Source organism: Mesoplodon mirus, assembly GCF_964341445.2.
Source record: "Mesoplodon mirus genome assembly, chromosome: 3".
Lineage (NCBI taxonomy): Eukaryota > Metazoa > Chordata > Mammalia > Artiodactyla > Ziphiidae > Mesoplodon > Mesoplodon mirus.
This window is the reverse complement of record NC_138978.1, coordinates 43,243,025-43,262,408: the sequence shown is the minus strand read 5'-3', so window position 1 is coordinate 43,262,408 and position 19,384 is coordinate 43,243,025. Positions and strand designations below refer to the sequence as shown.

Here is a 19,384-nt window from a genome sequence, read left to right as displayed (position 1 = left end):
AAGTATTAGTTGTAAAAGGAGGGTGTTGGATCTTGTAGAGACCCAGTGCTCTAGGGAATAGATTTAGAAATGGAACTACCAAGTCTTAGGGAATTGGTTTAATTTCCTAGGGCTTCCATAACAAATTTCCTCAAACTTGGAGTCTTAAAGGACAGAAATTTATTCTCTCACAAGCCAGAAGTTAAAACAAAGGTATTGGCAGGGCAGCGCTCCCTTAGAAGGCTCTTGGGGAAGACTCTTCCTTGTTCTTCTAGCTTTCAGTGTCTCCAGGCGGTTCCAGAATGGGGCTGCATAACTCCAATCTCCAATCCTAGAGGTTTCCTTTTCTGTGAATAGCCAGTTCATATCCTTTGCCTTTAGGAACATAAGAGTTTTTTTTTTCTTGTTAAATATATTTTGAACACCACCAACCTTTGTCGGTTATATGTAATGTAAATGTCAAAGATCTTCTAGTTGAAGCTTATTTTTTCACTTTGTTTTTGCTCTTTTTAGTAATGCCTTTTGTTTTTATTTTCTATTTTTTGTTGTTATTGTTGCTGGTAAACAAAGAATGCTGAGTCTTGAAGTTAACTTTTTTTTTTTTTTTTTGCGGTACGCGGGCTTCTCACTGTTGTGGCCTCTCCCGTTGCGGAGCACAGGCTCCGGACGCGCAGGCTCAGCGGCCATGGCTCACGGGTCCAGCCGCTCTGTGGCATGTGGGATCTTCCCGGACCGGGGCACGAACCCGTGTCCCCTGCATCGGCAGGTGGACTCTCAACCACTGCGCCACCAGGGAAGCCCTAAGTTAACTTTTTACAGAACTATAGCATATATTCAGAAAGTGCACAAATCCAAAGTGTGTAATCACCACCCAAATGGATAATTAGAATATTATCAGCACCCCAGTTTGCTTCCTTGTGCTCCATCCCTTCCAGCCACTCCACCTGCCCACCCCCTTCCCCTCCCAGAGGTAACCACTCTCTTGACTTCTATCACAACAAATTTTGAACTTTTGAAGTCAGCCTCTTTCTTTCTCCCTCCCTTCTTCCCTCCCCTCCCTCCCTCCTTCGACGTTTACGTATAACTTCTTTGTGAGAATTCATCCATGCTGTTATGTGAAGCAGTAATTCTTTATCCTTTCTATTGTTCCTCCCCCAGCTTTACTGATATACAACTGACAGATAGCATTGTATAAGTTTAAAGTGTACAGTATGTTGATTTGATATGTTTATAAATCGCAAAATGATTACTACCATAGTATTAGCTACCATCTCCATCCTGTCACGTAGTTGCCATTTTTTGTGTGTGTGGTGAAAACAATTAAGATCTACTCTCTCAGCAACATTCAAGTATATAATACAGTGTTATTAGTTATCATCACCATGCTGTACATTAGGTACCCAAACTTGTTAATCTTATAACTGGAAGTTTATACCCTTTCACCAATTTCTCCCCATTTCCCCCACCTCCTGAATCCTTGGTAAATACCATTCTACTCTCTGTTTCTCTGAGTTTATCTTTTGTAGATTCCACATATAAGTGATATCTTACAGTTATTTGTTTTTCTCTGACTTGTTTCACTTAACGTAATGCCCTCAGGGTCCATCCAAGTTGTCACGAATGGCAGGATATCCTTTTTCCTGATGGCTGAATAATATTGGTACATATATATCACATGCTCTTTATCCATTCATCCATTATCCATTGACAGACACTTAGGTTGTTTTCATATCTTGGCTGTTGTGAGTAATGCCATTGTGAACATGGGAGTGCAGATATGAGATCCTGATTTCATTTCCTTTGGATGTATATACAGAAGTGGGATTGCTGGAGCATATGGTCATTCTATTTCAAATTTTTCGAGTGTTTTCCATACACTGTTTTCCATAGTGTCTATGCTCAATTTACATTCCCACCAGAAATGTCTTAGGGTTCCCTTTTCTTCAGATCCTCACCCACACTTGTTATCTCGTCTTTTTCATGATAGTTAACTCTGACTTGTGTGAGGTGATATCTAATTGTGGTTTTGATTTGCATTTCCCTGATGATTAGCGATGCTGAGCATCTTTTCATGTACCTGTTGGCCATTTGTATGTCTTCGTTGGAAAATTGTTCTGTTCCTGTGTATCCATTTCTTTTGTTGATGACATTTTCATTTTTCTTCCAGTATTGAGATATTACAGATTGTGCTCCTGTGAACATTTTTGTACATGTCTTTGTTGCATATTTTGTGTTCAGCAACTTGCTGAAATCTCATATAAGATATTTGGATTTTCTATGTGGGAAATCATGTTTGTAAATAAAGTCAGTTTTGACTTCTCTTATACAATGTTTTTTTCTTTTTTTCCCCTTTTTATTACTTATGTCCTTGATTAGAATCCCCAGTATAATGTTAAATAGTGGGAATAATAGCACATATACTTGTCATTTTATTTTAAGTTATCCCGCTGATGTTTCACCAGTATTAGATTGAATCTTATGAAATTGCTGACAATGGGCCATTTTTTGACTAAAAAAAAATGACAATTTCATATATTGCAACCTAATATAATATTGGCTGTAGGATTTTCATTTATTGAGTTAAGAAAGTTCCCTTCTATTCTTTTTTTTTTTTTTGGCTGCACCGTGGCTTGTGGGATGTGGGATCTTAGTTCCTGCCCAGGAATTGAACCTGGGCCCTCGGCAGTGAGAGTGCAGAGTCTTAACCACTGGACCGCCAGGGAATTCCCCCTAATTTTTAAAATATCCTGAGCTTTGAATTATATTGAATGCTTTTCCCTCAGTCTAATGAGATTATTATATAACATTGCTCCCATGTTCTATAGAAGGGACACATTTTGTGATGTTGCACCTTCTCCATTCCTATGATAGATTCTTTTTAGTCAGGGTGTATTATTTTTACGATATTTTGTTGGATTTGATCCATAATTTTATATTTAGCATCTTTCATTTGTGTTCATAGATGAAATATTAGCTCTATAAGTCAAATATTTATTTAGCTTTTGCTTTTTATTATTAAAACATTTATTTTGAAATATTTCAGACATACAAAAAGTTATAAAGAGTAACATAATGAACACCCATATTCCTCCCCATCAGCTTAAGATGTAAAACATTACAGATAAGGTGAAGTCTCCTGTATCTCACTCTCTAATAGAATCCCTCCTCCCTTCTTCCTTTGGCTAGTCACTACTATGAATTTTGTGTTATTCTCCCTATTTTTCATTGCTTTTCTCATTTTAGTATCTGTCTTTAAGGCATTGGATTTACTTGCAAGTGCTGCTTAACTGGCATCCTAAGGGGATTGATGAAGCTGTTTTAAAATTATTTGGTTCTAGATATTTTATAACTTTTATAAAATTTATTTTATGCTTTTTACTTTACCTTATGAGCTATTTAGGAGTTTGTTTTAATTTCAAGATGTATAGGATTTATATGTGTGTATATACTCTTTTTCTCCCTCACCTTCCCACCACACATACATACACACACATACATACATTCTTTTATTGTAGTATTTTAATTTAATTGCATTGGGGATATTGAATGAAGTCTGTGTGATATTGATTACTTTTGTTGGCAATTTCTTATGTGTTATTATCCAATTATTATATAATATATTTATGAATAATCCAATTATTGTGAATATTCTCTATGTACTTTAAAATAATATATAAATTTATTTGTTGGATGTAGGGCTCTATCTGCCATTATCAGATCAAACTTATTTTCTCTGAAATATCTTCGGTTCCATATTAAATTTTTTGTCTGCGTGCAATCTCTCCCAGACTGTAATGGAGATATTAAAATCTTTACTATCATAATGTATGTTCATTTTATCCTTGTTGTATTCTAGTACACTATGATTATAGAACTATAGATTCATTTCTGTTTATTGTTTTCCACTGAGTTTGTACTTTCTATCTGAGAATTTATGGAATTCTGCAGTTTGGGGAAATTCTTAGCTTTTATATCTTTGAATATTGTTTTTCTGCTGTTCTCTCTTTTCTTCTGACAGTGCTATTAGACATATATTGGAACTTTTATCTATTCTGCTTTCTTAAGTGCTTTTTTTGTGTGTAATATTTTTATATCCTCCTGTTCTGGGAGAATTCTTCAGTATTATATTCTTATTTACTTATTAAATTAAATTTTTAAATCTTCTCTGTTGAGATTTTTAACTTCATTGACTACATATTCCATGATTTCTCAGTGTCTCTTTTTAAACATATGCCAAATATTTACATTTTTACCTGTTTTAATTTCATAAATTTTGTTTTTTATGGAGTTTTCTCCCCTTATTAGATGAAAGATTCTAAATACTTATTTTAAAATTATTTTCAGATTGTGTAAATTAATTTTCATGTAAAGTGGATTTATCTCCTGATGGTCAATTTTGTTGTTTTTCTTAGTGCTTGGGATTTCACTGAGATTATGGACCACTTTTGGGAGAATTAACAATGAACCTTTCAATCCATTAACTGGTATATTTTTCCATCTATTTAGGTTTTCAGGTTCTTTCAATGACGTTTGTAGTTTTCAGAATACATGTCTTACACATATTTTGTTAAATTTATACCTAGGTAGTACATGTCTCAGATTTTAATGATATTATAAATGGTGTTAAATTTTTTTAATGTGCTAATATAGAAATAAAGTTGATTTTTTTGCCTATTGACCCTATATCGTTTTGTTTATTGAGACTTGTTTTACGGTTCATGATATCATCTATCTTGATGAATGTTTTCATGTGCACTTGGAAAAAAATGTATATCCTTCTGTTGTTGGATGGAGTATTATGTAAATGTCAGTTAGGTCAAATTACTTGAACACTGTTGTCCACATCTTCTATACCCTTTATGATTTTTGACTGCTTATTTTATCAGTTATTGACAGGGAAGTGTCAAAATTCAGTTATTTTTTTTGCTTCATTACTTTGACATTGTATTATTAGGTGCATACAATTTAATTTTGTATATCTTTTCATAAATCCGATTTTTAATCGATATGAAATGTTCCACATTAACGTTGGTAATCTTTCTTTTTCTGAAGTCTACTTTATATCAAGATAGCCACCCCAGCTTTCTTATGATTAGTGAATGCATGGTGTATCTTTTTCTATAATTTTACTTTAGTCCTGAATTTTTAAGTTTAAAAAAATTGAGATATAATTCACATATCATAAAATCCACTCTTTTAAAGTATACAGTTCAATAAATTTTTATATATTCACAAAGTTGTGCAACAATCACCACTAATTTCAGAACATTTTCATCACCCCATGAAGAAATCCCATTCCTATTTACTGTCATCTCCCTCTCCCCCCAGCCCCTGGCTACCACTAATCTAATTTCTAGGTCTATGGATTTGCCTACTCTGGACATTTCTATAAGTGGAATTAACAATATGTGGCCTTCTGTGTCTGGCTTCTTTCACTTAGCATAATGTTTTTAAAATTCATCCATGTTATAGTATATATCAGTACTTTATTTCTTTTTATGGCCAAGTAATATTCCATTGTATGGATATACCACATCTTGCTTATTCATCAGTTGATGGACATTTGGATTGTATCCACTTTTTGGTTATTATGAATAACGCTGTTATTCTCTTGTACCTATTTTTGTGTGAACGTATGTTTTCAGTGCTCTTGGATATATACCTAGCAAGTTGCTGGTTCTTGTGGTAACTGTTTACTTTTCTTGAGGAACTACCAAACTTTTTACCACAGTGACTACACCATTTTGCATTTCCACCAGCACAGTAGGAGGGTTCCAATTTTTTGGCATCCTCCCCAGCACTTGTTTTGTCCATCTTTTTTTACTTATAGCCATCCTAGTGAGTATGAAGAGCTATCTCATTGTGATTTTGATTTATATTTCCCTAATGACTAATGATGTTGAACATATTTTCATGTGCTTTTTGGCCATTTGTTAATCTTCTTTAGACAGATGCCTGTTTGTTTTTGCATCATGTATTTTGGGGCTCATTTAAGTACATAAATGGTTATACTGTTGTGTCTTCTTGGAATATATTTACCTATGTTTTTAATTGTCACATCATTATAAAATGTCCTTCTTTGCTTCTAGTATCAATTTTTGTTTTAATGTCTAGTTTGTCTGATGTTAGGATAATCACTGCAACTCTCCTTTGGTTACTTGCATAGATTATTTTTTTCCCATTTGTGTCTTTGAATCTAAAGTGTGTCTCTTGTAGACAACATATAGTTGGATTATAGTTGGTAATCAATTCTGCTAAACTCTACCTTTTGATTGGAGTGCTTAGTCAATTTACATTTAATGTAAGATAAAGTAGGATTTGCCTCTGTCATTTTGCTGTCTTTTCTGTCTTAATGTCTTTTTCGTTTCTCTGTTTCTGCATTAGTGACTTCTTTTGTGTTAACTATTATCAAGTGGACCATTTTAATTCCCTTGTTTCTATTACTAGGTTTTTTGAGTTATTTTCTTAGTAATGGTTCTGGGGCTCACAATTAACATTTTAATTTTTAACAATATAGTATTAATTAATACCAATTTAATTTGAATAATACATAAAACCTTTGCTTTTATTTAGTTCTGTTCTCTCTCCTCTTCTTATAATTTTATAATCATACAGGTGACATATTTATACATATACACACTTCAACACAGTTTAATAATTGCTGCTTTATGTAATTTTATTTTAAATAAGAATGGTTAAATGAGAGAAAATACATTTATACTGTCTTAAATTTACCAGTGTAGTTCCCTCATTGGTGGTGTTTACTTTTTCATGAGCATTTTAGCTACTGTCTAGTGTCCTTTCATTTTAATATGAAGAATTCTTTTTTTGTTTATTTTAACATCTTTATTGGAGTATAATTGCTTTACAATGTTGAGTTAATTTCTGCTTTATAGCAAAGTGAATCAGCTATATATATATATCCCCATATCTCCTCCCTCTTGCGTCTCCCTCCCACTCTCCCTATCCCACCCCTCTAGGTGGTCACAAAGCACTGAGCTGATCTCCCTGTGCTATGTGGCTGATTCCCACTAGCTATCTATTTTACATTTCGTAGTGTATATATGTCCATGCCACTCTCTCACTTTGTCCCAGCTTACCCTTCCCCCTCTCCGTGTCCTCAAGTCCATTCTCTATGTCTGCGTCTTTATTCCTGTCCTGCCCCTAGGTTCTTCAGAACCTTTTTTTTTTTTTTTTTTTTTAGATTCCATATATATATGTATTAGCATATGGTATTTGTTTTTCTCTTTCTGACTTACTGCACTCCGTATGAGAGACTCTAGGTCCATCCACCTCACTACAAATAACTCAATTTCGTTTCTTCCTATGGCAGAGTAATATTCCAATGTATATATGTGCCACATCTTCTTTATCCATTCATCTGTCGATGGACACTTAGGTTGCTTCCATGTCCTGGCTATTGTAAATAGAGCTTCAGTGAACATTGTGGTACATGACCCTTTTGAATTATGGCTTTCTCAGGGTATATGCCCAGTAGTGGGACTGCTGTATTGTATGGTAATTCCATTTTTAGATTTTTAAGGAACCTCCATACTGTTCTCCATAGTGGCTATATCAATTTACATTCCCACCGACAGTGCAAGAGGGTTCCCTTTTCACCACACCCTCTCCAGCATTTATTGTTTGTAGATTTTTTGATGATGGCCATTCTGACCGGTGTGAGATGATACCTCATTGTGGTTTTGATTTGCATTTCTCTAATGATTAGTGACGTTGAGCATCCTTTCATGTGTTTGTTGGCAATCTGTGTATCTTTGGAGAAATGTCTATTTAGGTCTTCTGCCCATTTTTGGATTGGGTTGTTTGCTTTTTTGATATTGAGCTGCATGAACTGCTTGTAAATTTTGGAGATTAACCCTTTGTCAGTTACTTCATTTGCAAATATTTTCTTCCATTTTCTCCCATGTTCCACCCTCTGCTATATTTTGGAAGAGTTTGAGAGGATAGGTCTTAGCTCTTCTGTAAATGTTAGGCAGAATTTGCCTGTGAACCCATCTGGTCCTGGGCTTTTGTTTGTTGGAAGATTTTTAATCACAGTTTCAATTTCAGTGCTTGTGATTGGTCTGTTTATATTTTCTATTCCTTCCTGATTCTGTCTCAGAAGGTTGTGCTTTTCTAAGAAATTGTCCATTTCTTGCAGGTTGTCCATTTTATTGGCATATAGTTGCTTGTAGTAATCTCTCATGATCCTTTGTACTTCTGCAGTGTCAGTTGTTACTTCTCCTTTTTTATTTCTAATTCTACTGTTTTGAGTCTTCTCCCTTTTTTTCTTGATGAGTCTGGCTAATGGTTATTATCAATTTTGTTTACCTTCTCAAAGAACCAGCCTTTAGTTTTATTGATCTTTTCTATCATTTCCTTCATTTTTTTTCCATTTATTCCTGATCTGATCTTTATGATTTCTTCTGCTAACTTTGGGTTTTTTTGTTCTCCTTTCTCTAATGGCTTTAGGTGTAAGGTTAGGTTGCTTATTTAAGATGTTTCTTGTTTCTTGAGGTAGGAGTGTATTGCTATAAACTTACCTCTTAGAACTGCTTTTGCTGTATCTCATAGGTTTTGAGTCAACATGTTTTCATTGTCATTTGTTCCTAGGTATTTTTTGCTTTCCTCTTTGATTTCTTCAGTGATCTCTTGGTTATTTAGTAGTGTATTGTTTAGCCACCATGTGTTTGTATTTTTTACATATTTTTTTCCAGTAATTGATATGTAGTCTCATAGGTTTGTGGTTGGAAAAGATAGTTGATACCATTTCAATTTTCTTAAATTTACCAAGGCTTGATTTGTGACCCAAGATATGATCTATCCTGGAAAATGTTCCATGAGCACTTGAGAAGAAAGTGTATTCTGTTGTTTTTGTATGGAATGTCCTATAAATATCAATTAATTCCATCTTGTTTAATGTCTCATTTAAAGCTTGTGTTTCCTTATTTATTTTCAGGTTGGATGATCTGTCCAAAGGGGAAAGTTGGGTGTTAAAAGTCCCCTACTATGATTGTGTAACTGTCGATTTCCCCTTTTATGGCTGTTAGCATTTGCCTTATGTACTGAGGTGCTCCTATTTTGGATGCAGAAATATTTACAATTGTTATATCTTCTTCTTGGATTGATCCCTTGATCTTTATGTAGTGTCCTTCCTTGTCTCTTGTAATAGTCTTTATTTTAAAGTCTATTTTGTCTGATACAAGAATTGCTACTCTTGCTTTCTTTTGATTTCCATTTGCATGTAATATCTTTTTCCATCCCCTCACTTTCAGTCTGTACGTGTCCCTAGGTCTGAAGTGGGTCTCTTGTAGACAGCATATGTATGGGTCTTTGTTTTGTATCCATTCAGCCAGGCTGTGTCTTTTGGTTGGAGCCTTTAATCCATTTATAATTAACGTAGTTATCGATATGTATGTTCCTATTACCATTTTCTAAATTGTTTTGTGTTTGTTATTGTAGGTCTTTCCTTCTCTTGTGTTTCTAGCCTAGAGAAGTTCCTTTAGCATTTGTTGTAAAGCTGGTTTGGTGGTGCTGAATTCTCTTAGCTTTTGTTTGTCTAAAGGTTTTGATTTCTCCATCGAATTTGAATGAGATCATCCCTGGATAGAGTAATCTTTGTTGTAGGGTTTTCCCTTTCATCACACTAAATATGTCCTGCCATTCCCTTCTGGATTGCAGAGTTTCTGCTGAAAGATCAGCTGTTAACCTTATGGGGATTCCCTTGTATGTTATTTCTTGTTTTTCCCTTGCTGCTTTTAATATTTTTTCTTTGTATTTAATTTTTGACAGTTTGATTAATATGTGTCTTGGCGTGTTTCTCCTTGGATTTATCCTGTATGGGACTCTCTACGTTTCCTGGACTTCATTGACTATTTCCTTTCCCATATTAGGGAAATTTTCAACTATAATCTCTTCAAATATTTTCTCAGTCCCTTTCTTTTTCTCTTCTTCTTCTGGGCCCCCTATAATTTGAATGTTGGTGTGTTTCATGTTGTCCCAGAGGTCTCAGAGACTGTCCTCAATTCTTTCCATTCTTTTTTCTTTATTCTGCTCTGCAGTAGTTATTTCCACTATTTTATGTTCCAGGTCACTTATCCATTATTCTGCCTCAGTTATTCTGCCATTGATTCCTTCTAGAGAATTTTTTATTTCATTTATTGTGTTGTTCATCGTTGTTTGCTTGTTCTTTAGTTCTTCTAGGTCCTTGTTAAAAGTTTCTTGTATTTTCTCCATTCTGTTTCCAAGATTTTGGATCATCTTTGCTATCATTATTCTGAATTCTTTTTCAGGTACATTGCCTATTTCCTCTTCATTTTTTTGGTCTGGTAGGTTTTTACCTTGCTCCTTCGTCTGCTGTACGTTTCTCTGTCTTCTCATTTTGCTTAACTTACTGTGGTTGGGGTCTCCTTTTCACATGCTGCAGGTTCGTAGTTCCCACTGTTTTTGGTGTCTGCCCCCAGTGGGTAATGTTGGTTCAGTGGGTTGTGTAGGCTTCCTGGTGGAGGGGACTGGTGCCTGTGTTCTGGTGGATGAGGGTGGATCTTGTTTTTCTTGTGGACAGGGCAGTATCCGGTGGTATGGTTTGGGGTGTCTGTGACCTTATTATGATTTTAGGCAGCCTATCTTCTAATGGGCGGGGTTGTGTTTCTGTCTTGCTAGGTGGTTGGCATAGGGTCTCCAGCACTGTATCTTGCTGGTCGTTGAGTGGAGCTGGGTCTTAGCATTGAGGTGGAGATCTGTGGGAGAGCTCTTGCTGTTTAATATTACATGGAGCTGGGAGGTCTCTGTTGGACCAACGTCCTAAACTCGGCTCTCCCACCTCAGAGGCACAGACCTGACACCTGGCCAGAGCACTAGATCCCTGTCAGCCACACAGGTCAGAAGAAAAGGGAGAAAGAAAGAAAGAGAGAGAAAGAGAGAGAGAGAGAGAGAGATGGAGGGAGGGAGGGACAGAGGGAAGGAGGGAGAGAGGGAGGAAGGGAAATTAGATAAAATAAAGTTATTAAAATAAAAAATTAAAAAAATATTAAAAATAAAAAATATTGAAAAGTAATAAAAAAAAAGGAAGAGAGCAAGCAAACCAAAAAACAAATCCACCAATGATAACAAGGGCTAAAAATGTATGCTAAACAAAAAAACGGACAGACAGAACCGTTGGACAAATGGTAAAAGCAAAGCTATACAGACAAAATCACACAAGGTCCATCGCCTCAACTTTGGGATGATTCATTTTCTGTTCATGTATTCCAGAGATGCAGGGTACATCAAGTTGAACGTGGAGACTTAATCTGCTGCTCCCGAGGCTGCTGGGAGAGATTTCCCTTTCTCTTCCTTGTTCGCACAGCTCCTGGGGTTCAGCTTTGGATTTGGCCCTGCCTCTGTGTGTAGGTCGCCTGAGGGCGTCTGTTCTTCGCTCAGACAGGATGGGGTTAAAGTAGCATCTGATTAGGGGGCTTTGGCTCACTCAGGCCAGGGGGAGGGATGGGTACAGAATGCGAGGCCAGCCTGCTGCGGCAGAGGCCACAGTGACGTTACAATAGCCTGAGGCGTGCTGTGTGTTCTCCCAGGGAAGTTGTCCCTGGGTCACGGGACTGGCAGTGGTGGGCTGCACAGGTTCCCAGGAGGGGAGGTGTGGATAGTGACCTGTGCTTGCACACAGGCTTCTTGGTGGCTGCAGCAGTAGCCTTAGCATCTCATGCCTGTCTCTGGTGTCCACGCTGATAGCCACAGCTCGCACCTGTCTCTGGAGCTCGCTTAGGCGGTACTCTGAATCCTCTCTCCTTGCGCACCCCGAAACAGTGGTCTCTTGCCTCTTATCCAATTCCAGACTTTTTCCCGACTACCTCCTGGCTAACTGTGGCGCACTAGCCCCCTTCAGGCTGTGTTCATGCAGCCATCCCCAGTCCTCTCCCTGGGATCTGACCTCCGAAGCCGAAGCCTCAGCTCTCAGCCCCCACCCACTGAGAGCAGACAAGTCTCTCAGGCTGGTGAGTGCTGTTTGGCACTGATCCTCTGTGCGGGAATCTCTCCGCTTTACCCTTTGCACCCCTGTTGCTGTGCTCTCCTCCGTGGCTCCAAAGCTTCCCTGCTGCCACCCCCATCTCCGCCAGGGAAGGGGCTTCCTATTGTGTGGAAACTTCTCCTCCTTCACAGCTCCCTCCCAGAGGTGCTGGTCCCATCCTAATTCTTTTGTCTCTGTTTTTTCTTTTATCTTTTGCCATACCCGGGTACGTGGGGGAGTTTCTTGTGTTTTGGGAAGTCTGAGGTCTTCTGCCAGTGTTCAGTAGGTGTTCTGTAGGAGTTGTTCCACATGTAGATGTATTTCTGATGTATTTGTGAGGTGGAAGGTGATCTCCATGTCTTACTCCTCCACCATCTTGAAGGTCTCTGAAGGATTCTCTTTAATAATTCTTTTAGGGAAGTTCTGCTTGTGATGGATTATCTGTTTTTGTTTGAGAAAGTCTTAGTTTTCTGTCTTTTTGAAGGAGAATTGCCTGGATATTGAACTATTGAAAGTCTTCTTTAAGTACTTTGAATAAGTCATTGCACTTTCTTCTGGCTTCATATTTCTGATGAGAAATCAGCTGTTATTCCTGTTGAGGATTTCTGGTACCTACTGAATCATTTAACTTTTGCTGCTTTCAAGATTCTCTCTTCATCTTTGTCTTTGAACAGTCTGTTTACAATGTGTGTAATTTGGAGTTATTGGAGTTTGTTGGATGTATAGATTGTTTTCCTTTAAATTTCAGAAGTTTTCATCCATTATTTCTGCAAACATTGTTTCTGGCCGTTTCTCCTCTACTTTAGGGCTCCCATTATATCTATGTCGCTGTGCTTGATGGTTTCCTACAAGTCTCTGCAACTATTCATTTTTCTTTTTTCTTTCTGTACCTCAGACTGGATAATCTCAATTGACAAATTTCCAGGTTCATTTATTCTTTCTTCTGCTATCTTATATCTGCTCTTGAGTTTCTCTAGTGAATTTTTCATTTGTTTTGTACTTTTCAACTCTAAAATCTCTATTTTTTAAAATAATGTCTGTCTATCTATTGATATTACTTATTTGATGAGACGTCTTTGCCACATTGCCATACTTTTCTTTAGATCTTTAGATAAGTTTTCCTTTAGTCCTTTGTACATATTTATAATAGATGATTTAAAGCTCTTGTTTAGTAAGCCCAACTTCTGGGCTTCCTCAAGGACATTTTCTGCTGACTGCCTTTTCCGCCATGTACAGGTCATACCCTTGCTTCTTTACATGTCATAATTTTTGTTGAAAACTGGACATTTTAAATAATATAGTATGGAATGGTGTAAATCAGATTTCCTCTATTTCCCAGAGTTTATTGTTTTCTTGCTGTTGTTGTTGCTTTTTGTTTGTTTATTTACTTTCCTGAGGCAATGTCTATATTCTGTAAAGTCTATGTTCTTTGTTGTGTGTGGCCACTGAAGTCTCTGCTCAGTTAGCTTCATGGCCCTCTAATGACAGGGCTTATATTTCCTTAAATGTTTTGAACCAGTGAGTCCCCCAGTCTTTGCTGAGTATGTCTATTGCTGAGTATGTTGGGACATACTTTCTATGCCCTGCAGGTAATGTACAACTCTGTCTTAGTCTTCACTTCCAACATTTTCAAAGCCTCAAGATCAACCAGAGGTGAGAGATTAGGACTTCCTTAAGTAATTTCTGGGTATGCTTGTAGCCCTGCATGTGTGCATGACCTTCTGAATTGCCAAGAATGTATCATAGCTTGTCAAAGACAGCCCCCCAACACACACACACACACACACACACAGAGTTCTCCAGCTTTGCCTTTTAAGTGTTTTGGTCACTTATTGTTTGCTCCAACTGGCACTGCCTCAGGCATCCATGATGTTAAACAATAGTTGCTTTTTTTTTTCTGACAAATGCCTTGCAGGTAAAGGATGTTTGTTGTGACTAAGCTCTGATTCAAGTCAAATAAACAGAAGCCCTGTGAATGGGGGTTGACAATTCCTTAGGCGTAGGGCTTTTGGGTAGCTTTATACCTGATTTCCTACAGTGGCTGTAGGGCTGCTAGTTTTCATGGCTACCATGATTGTAAGGGTCTTGGTTGTCAAGGCTATAGCAGACCTGAGTAGAGGAGATTGGGAATAAAGTATGTTAAAACACCACAATATCCCTGTTTTTGCCAAAATTCAGCTATTTTTCTTGAATAAATGCTCCTCAGATTGTTGCAAACTTCTGGTTTATTTCTAGACCTCTAACAAGTTGATTTTGACAGTTTTTGTTGGTGTTCTCATTGCTTTTACAAAGGACTGATTTTTTGTTTGTTTCACATATGATTTATTTATCTCTCTCTATGATACAAGTAGAGATATAGGCATAAAAATATATTGATGAGACATTTGAAGTTGCTTACATTCAGACACTTTACCACTAAATATTTTAGGGTAAATCTCCTAAGAACAGGGACATTCTCCTATATAAATTATAATACAATCCCCCACACAATAAATTTAGCATTTATACAATAGTGTCTAATTTAGGGCTCATAGTAAATATTCACCATTTGCTACAATAATTTTTTAATTATAATTGACATACAATATTATATTAGTTTCTGGTGTATAACATAGTGATTCAGTATTTTTATACATTATGAAATGATCACCAGGATAAGTCTAGTTACCGTCTGTCACCATATGGAGTTATTATAATATTATTGACTATATTCCCTATGCTGTACATTAATTCCATTACTTATTTACTTAATAGCTGGAAGTTTGTACCTCTTAATCCCCTTCACCCACTTTGTCTGTCCCCCCACCCCAACTGCCTCCCCTCTGGCAACCAGCAGTTTATTTCTGTATCTATGTGTCTGTGTTTTGTTCATTTGTTTTGTTTTTTTTATGGTATTTTTCCTTCTGTATCTGACTTATTTCACTTAGCATAATACCTTCTAGGTGCATCCATGTTGTTGCAAATGGCAATATTGTATTCTTTTTTATGGCTGAGTAATATCCCTATGTGTATGTGTGGGGAGATGTGTTTGTGTGTATCACCTTCTTTATGCATTCATCTATTGATGGATATTTAGGTTGCTTTCATATCTTGCAATTGTAAATAGTGCTGCAATGAACATGGTACATATATCTTTTCTTTTTTAAAAATATTTATTTATTTATTTATTTTTAATTTATATTTATTTGTGGCTGCGTTGGGTCTTCGTTGCTGTGCATGGGCTTTCTCTAGTTATGACGGGGGAGGATACTCTTTGTTGTGGTGCACAGGCTTCTCATTGCAGTGGCTTTTCTTGTTGTGGAGCATGGGCTCTAGGTGCTCAGGCTTTAGTAGTTGTGGCATGTGGGCTCAGTAGTTGTGGCTCGCAGGCTCCAGAGCACAGGTTCAGTAGTTGTGGCGCACGGGCTTAGTTGCTCCATGGCATGTGGGAACTTCCTGGACCAGGGCTTGAACCCGTGTCCCTTGCATTGGCAGGAGGATTCTTAATCACTGCACCACCAGGGAAGTCCCCATATACCTTTTCAAATTAGTATTTTCTTTTTTTTCAGATAAATACCCAGGAGTGGAATTGCTGGATCCTATAAGTGGTTCTATTTTAGTTCTTTGAGGAACCTCCGATATACTGTTTTCCATAATGACTGCACCAGTTGACATTCCCACCAACAGTGTGTGAGAGTTCCCTTTTTTCCATATCTTCACCAATACTTGTTGTTTCTTGTCTTTTTGGTAATAACCATTCTGTCGAGCATGAGGTGGTATCTCCTTGTCATCTTGATTTGCATTTTCCTGACAATTAGTGATGTTGGACATCTTTTCATATGCCTGTTGGCCATCTGTATATCTTCTTTGGAAAAATGTCTATTCAGCTTCTCTGTGGAGGGGCTGATTTTGGAGATATTTACTCTACTATTATGAAAATACTTTTTCTATGTATGTCATAATCTTTAAAATTGTGGTTTTGCAGACTAGCATATTGTGTTTTGCTTTTTTATCCAGTCTAATAATTTCTGCCTTCTAGTTACAATACTTAAGATATTTACATTCATGTAATTATCCATATGACTGGTTTAAGCCAGCCAGTGTGCTATTTATTTTATATTTGTTCCATCGGATTTTCTTTAACCCCTCTTTTAATGCCTTCTTTTTGGAACTTTCCATGGTATTCCTTTAAAGAATGGCAGAATTTATAGAACCGTGGATAAGGAAAAATGTCATGTCTTCTTAAATATACTACAAATTGGAAAGAGACTCAGTATTTTCCATTGAGGACAGTTAGAGCTGTGCTGTCCAATAGAAGTATAATTTGAGCCAAGGATATAATTTAAAAATTTCCCCTAGCTACATTAAATAATTAAAAGAAGTGATAAAATTAATTTTAACAGTAATTTTATTTAAGTCAGTATAAGTATTATCCTTTCAACATGTAATTAATGTAAAAGTTGTTAATGAGTTTTTTTACACTTTTTTTTTGTAAATATTCTTTAAAATATTTTTGAACAAGTCTTCAGAAATCTTCAAAATCTTGTATTTTACATTAACTGTCCATCTCAATTTGGACCAGCCACATCTGTAGGCATAACACAGACTTAGAGGGACTCTAACAGGTTTGGTTTAAATGAGGCAGGCAGAGTAGAAAATGAAGCTGATGGACAGAATGAGATTTCTGAGGGCCTTGATTTTAATAATCAATAATGAATTATTAGAACAAAAGTAGAAAATAGAATAAGGGGTAGATGGAGTCAAAATAGCTAGCATAGAAAATAATCTTAACTGCTGTATACAGAGGGACATGAAGTCTTAGTCATTTATTCAGTGCAATAGTCTATATTAAGATGGTAGATGATAGTGGTTTTCATTCTAATAATAACTATAGCTAGTATTTATTTATTTATTTTATTTTTTAAATACATTTATTTTTATTTATTTATTTATTTTTGGCTACGTTAGGTCTTTGTTGCTGTGCGTGGGCTTTCTCTAGTTGTGGCGAGTGGGGCCTACTCCTCTTTGCGGTGCATGGGCTTCTCATTGCAGTGGTTTCTCTTGTTGCAGAGCACGGGCTCTAGGCATTCAGGCTTCAGTAGTTGTGGCGCATGGGCTTAGTTGCTCTGCGGCATGTGGGATCTTCCTGGACCAGGGCCCAAACCCATATCCCCTTCATTGGCAGGTGGATTCTTAACTTCTGCATCACCAGGGAAGCCCACTAGTATTTATTTAATGCACTGTCAGGCACTGTTCTAAGTACTTTGAATGTATTGTATTGACTCATTTATTGTGTGACTTTAAGTAAGTAAATCACCTTCACTTTAGTGGGGCTCTATTGTTTCCCTATATAAAAAATTTGAAGCTGTACTAGATAATTTCTAAGCTTCTTCTTAATATGGGAAGTCTGTGTTTTTGGATACATTGATGAGGAAATTAGAATTTCTGTTCTCAGGGAATTTATAATCAAATAAAATAGGTGAGGTGTACCTACTTCATTAAAATGCATAGAGACAATAATTAGGGCCTTAAGAGAACTATAAAATGCTGTGAGAATTTAAAACTATTTATTTGAATATAATAAATTCACAATAAATGTTTCAATTAGATTGCATTGAATAGTGATAGTTGGTGAATCAAGAGAAGTTTTGTGTATGAGATGGCGGTTAATGTAAGCCTTGGGAGGTAGAAGTAGATGAGGAGGAGATGGCATGGAGTAGAAATGAGTAGTAATCCAGATAATGGGAGAATGCGAGGCAAGAAAGTAATGTGTGTGTTCAGAAAACAATAACAAATATACTTTGATTGTATTTTTAGGAGGTGTCAAGTAATATTGCTATGTGATAAGTTGGATTCAAATCTTGGAGAATCTTCAATAGCCTACTAAGTGTATGGTTGATCACTGACAATGAAATACGGCAGGAACTGGAGAGACTGTGCTATGTATTTTTTAGAAACCCTACATCTTATACCTATACTTTGTGTCAGTCCTGAGAATAGTTAAGTGCAGTTTTATATTTAAAAAATATTTCCTTGGGTTAGAAACTTACAGTTCACTTGCTTTGAAAGTTTGTCATATTTCTTTTGATGAGGGTGTGTATGGGCTATGACTTAGGGTGATACAGGTCAGATTTGTGCTTTTTTTGTATTTTTTTTGTCCTCTAGTATTGTGCTTTATTTCTGCTGAGTCTTAATCCTTTGTGATTAAATGATGCTGAATAAGTTTATGTCAGCATTCTACATAAAGTGGGAGCCTGAGGCTTACTGTTTAAAACTATTAGTATCTGTCCCAAGAGCCAGTACATAGAGCACAAATAACCAAGTGGAAAATCATAGATTTCTCAGAGGGATGGAAGTTATAAAGGCATTTCATTTAACTCTGTAAATACTAGAATCTCTTTTTTTTTAAAACTTGTGCATATTTTTATTAGCTTAGCAGACTAGTGTTTTTATGTAATGTTTGGTAAGTTATTTTAGTACAGTAGTTCAGGGAATTCATGAAGCAGTCACATTCATCTGTCTAATTTCTTTCAGGTAACTTGCCCAGGAGTGGTGCTGAAAGACAAGGAGGACATCTATCTTAGCATCTGTGTGTTTGGCCAATACAGAAAGACACAATGTGTCCCAGCCAATTTTCCACTGGTCTTCAATGCCAGAATGGTGTTTGAAAAGGTGAGTTCAAATATCCAATCAAATGTTAACCAATAAAAAATCAAAGTGGTTCACAATTTTGAATAACACATATTACTATTGTTGACTATGCACTTTGATTTAATTCAAAAGGAGATTTGTAACTTAAATCTGGAAGCTTGAAAATAAATATGCATTATATTATACATTGAATCAGTTGCCTCTTTTTCGTGATGGATCAGTTTACTTCTAAAATTGTCTTAGTGGTCTTTATATAAAATATAGCACCTTGAATTCTAAGTAATCATTTTCATAAAAGAGATGGGGGAGATATTAATAGGTAAGAATAGGTCATATTTTGCTTATGGCTGTCATGTGGTGCTTCTTTCTATAAGTCTCTTTTCTTTTTTCCCCCTGAATCTGGTGCTTTTGGGTAATTATTACCAATTGTATTTCTCACTTTTTTCTTTCCTTCTCTCCTTGTCTACTTCCCTCTTTCCTTCCTTCCTTCCCTCCTTTCTTCCTTTCCTCCTTCCCTCCTTCCTTCCTTTTTCTCCTTCCTCTTCTCCACAGTTAATTACTGAGTACCTGCTCTGTTCCATGCACTGTTCTAGGCACTGGGTAAAAAAAAACAAACATGCTCCCCTCTTAGAGCTTTCATTGTAATAGGTGAAACAGACAATAATCAAGTAAATAGTAAGTGTCATGAAGAGAATAAAGGGAGGGTAAGGGAACAGAAGGATTAGGGGGATTGTTTATTTTAAAGGGTGGTCAGAGAAGGCAATGACATTG

At 36.4% G+C, this 19,384-nt stretch overlaps 1 protein-coding gene across 2 annotated transcripts in view; it reads left to right on the top strand.

Annotated features, from left to right (window-relative positions):
- The window catches only part of SPATA6 (spermatogenesis associated 6), a 146,869-nt gene that overhangs the window by 5,818 nt on the left and 121,667 nt on the right, over positions 1-19,384 (top strand). For both annotated transcript variants that reach the window (XM_082612382.1, XM_082612381.1), the window contains exon 2: positions 18,497-18,634. In XM_082612382.1, the coding sequence (XP_082468508.1) occupies positions 18,497-18,634 (138 nt within the window). The remainder of the gene's footprint in view (positions 1-18,496; positions 18,635-19,384) is intronic.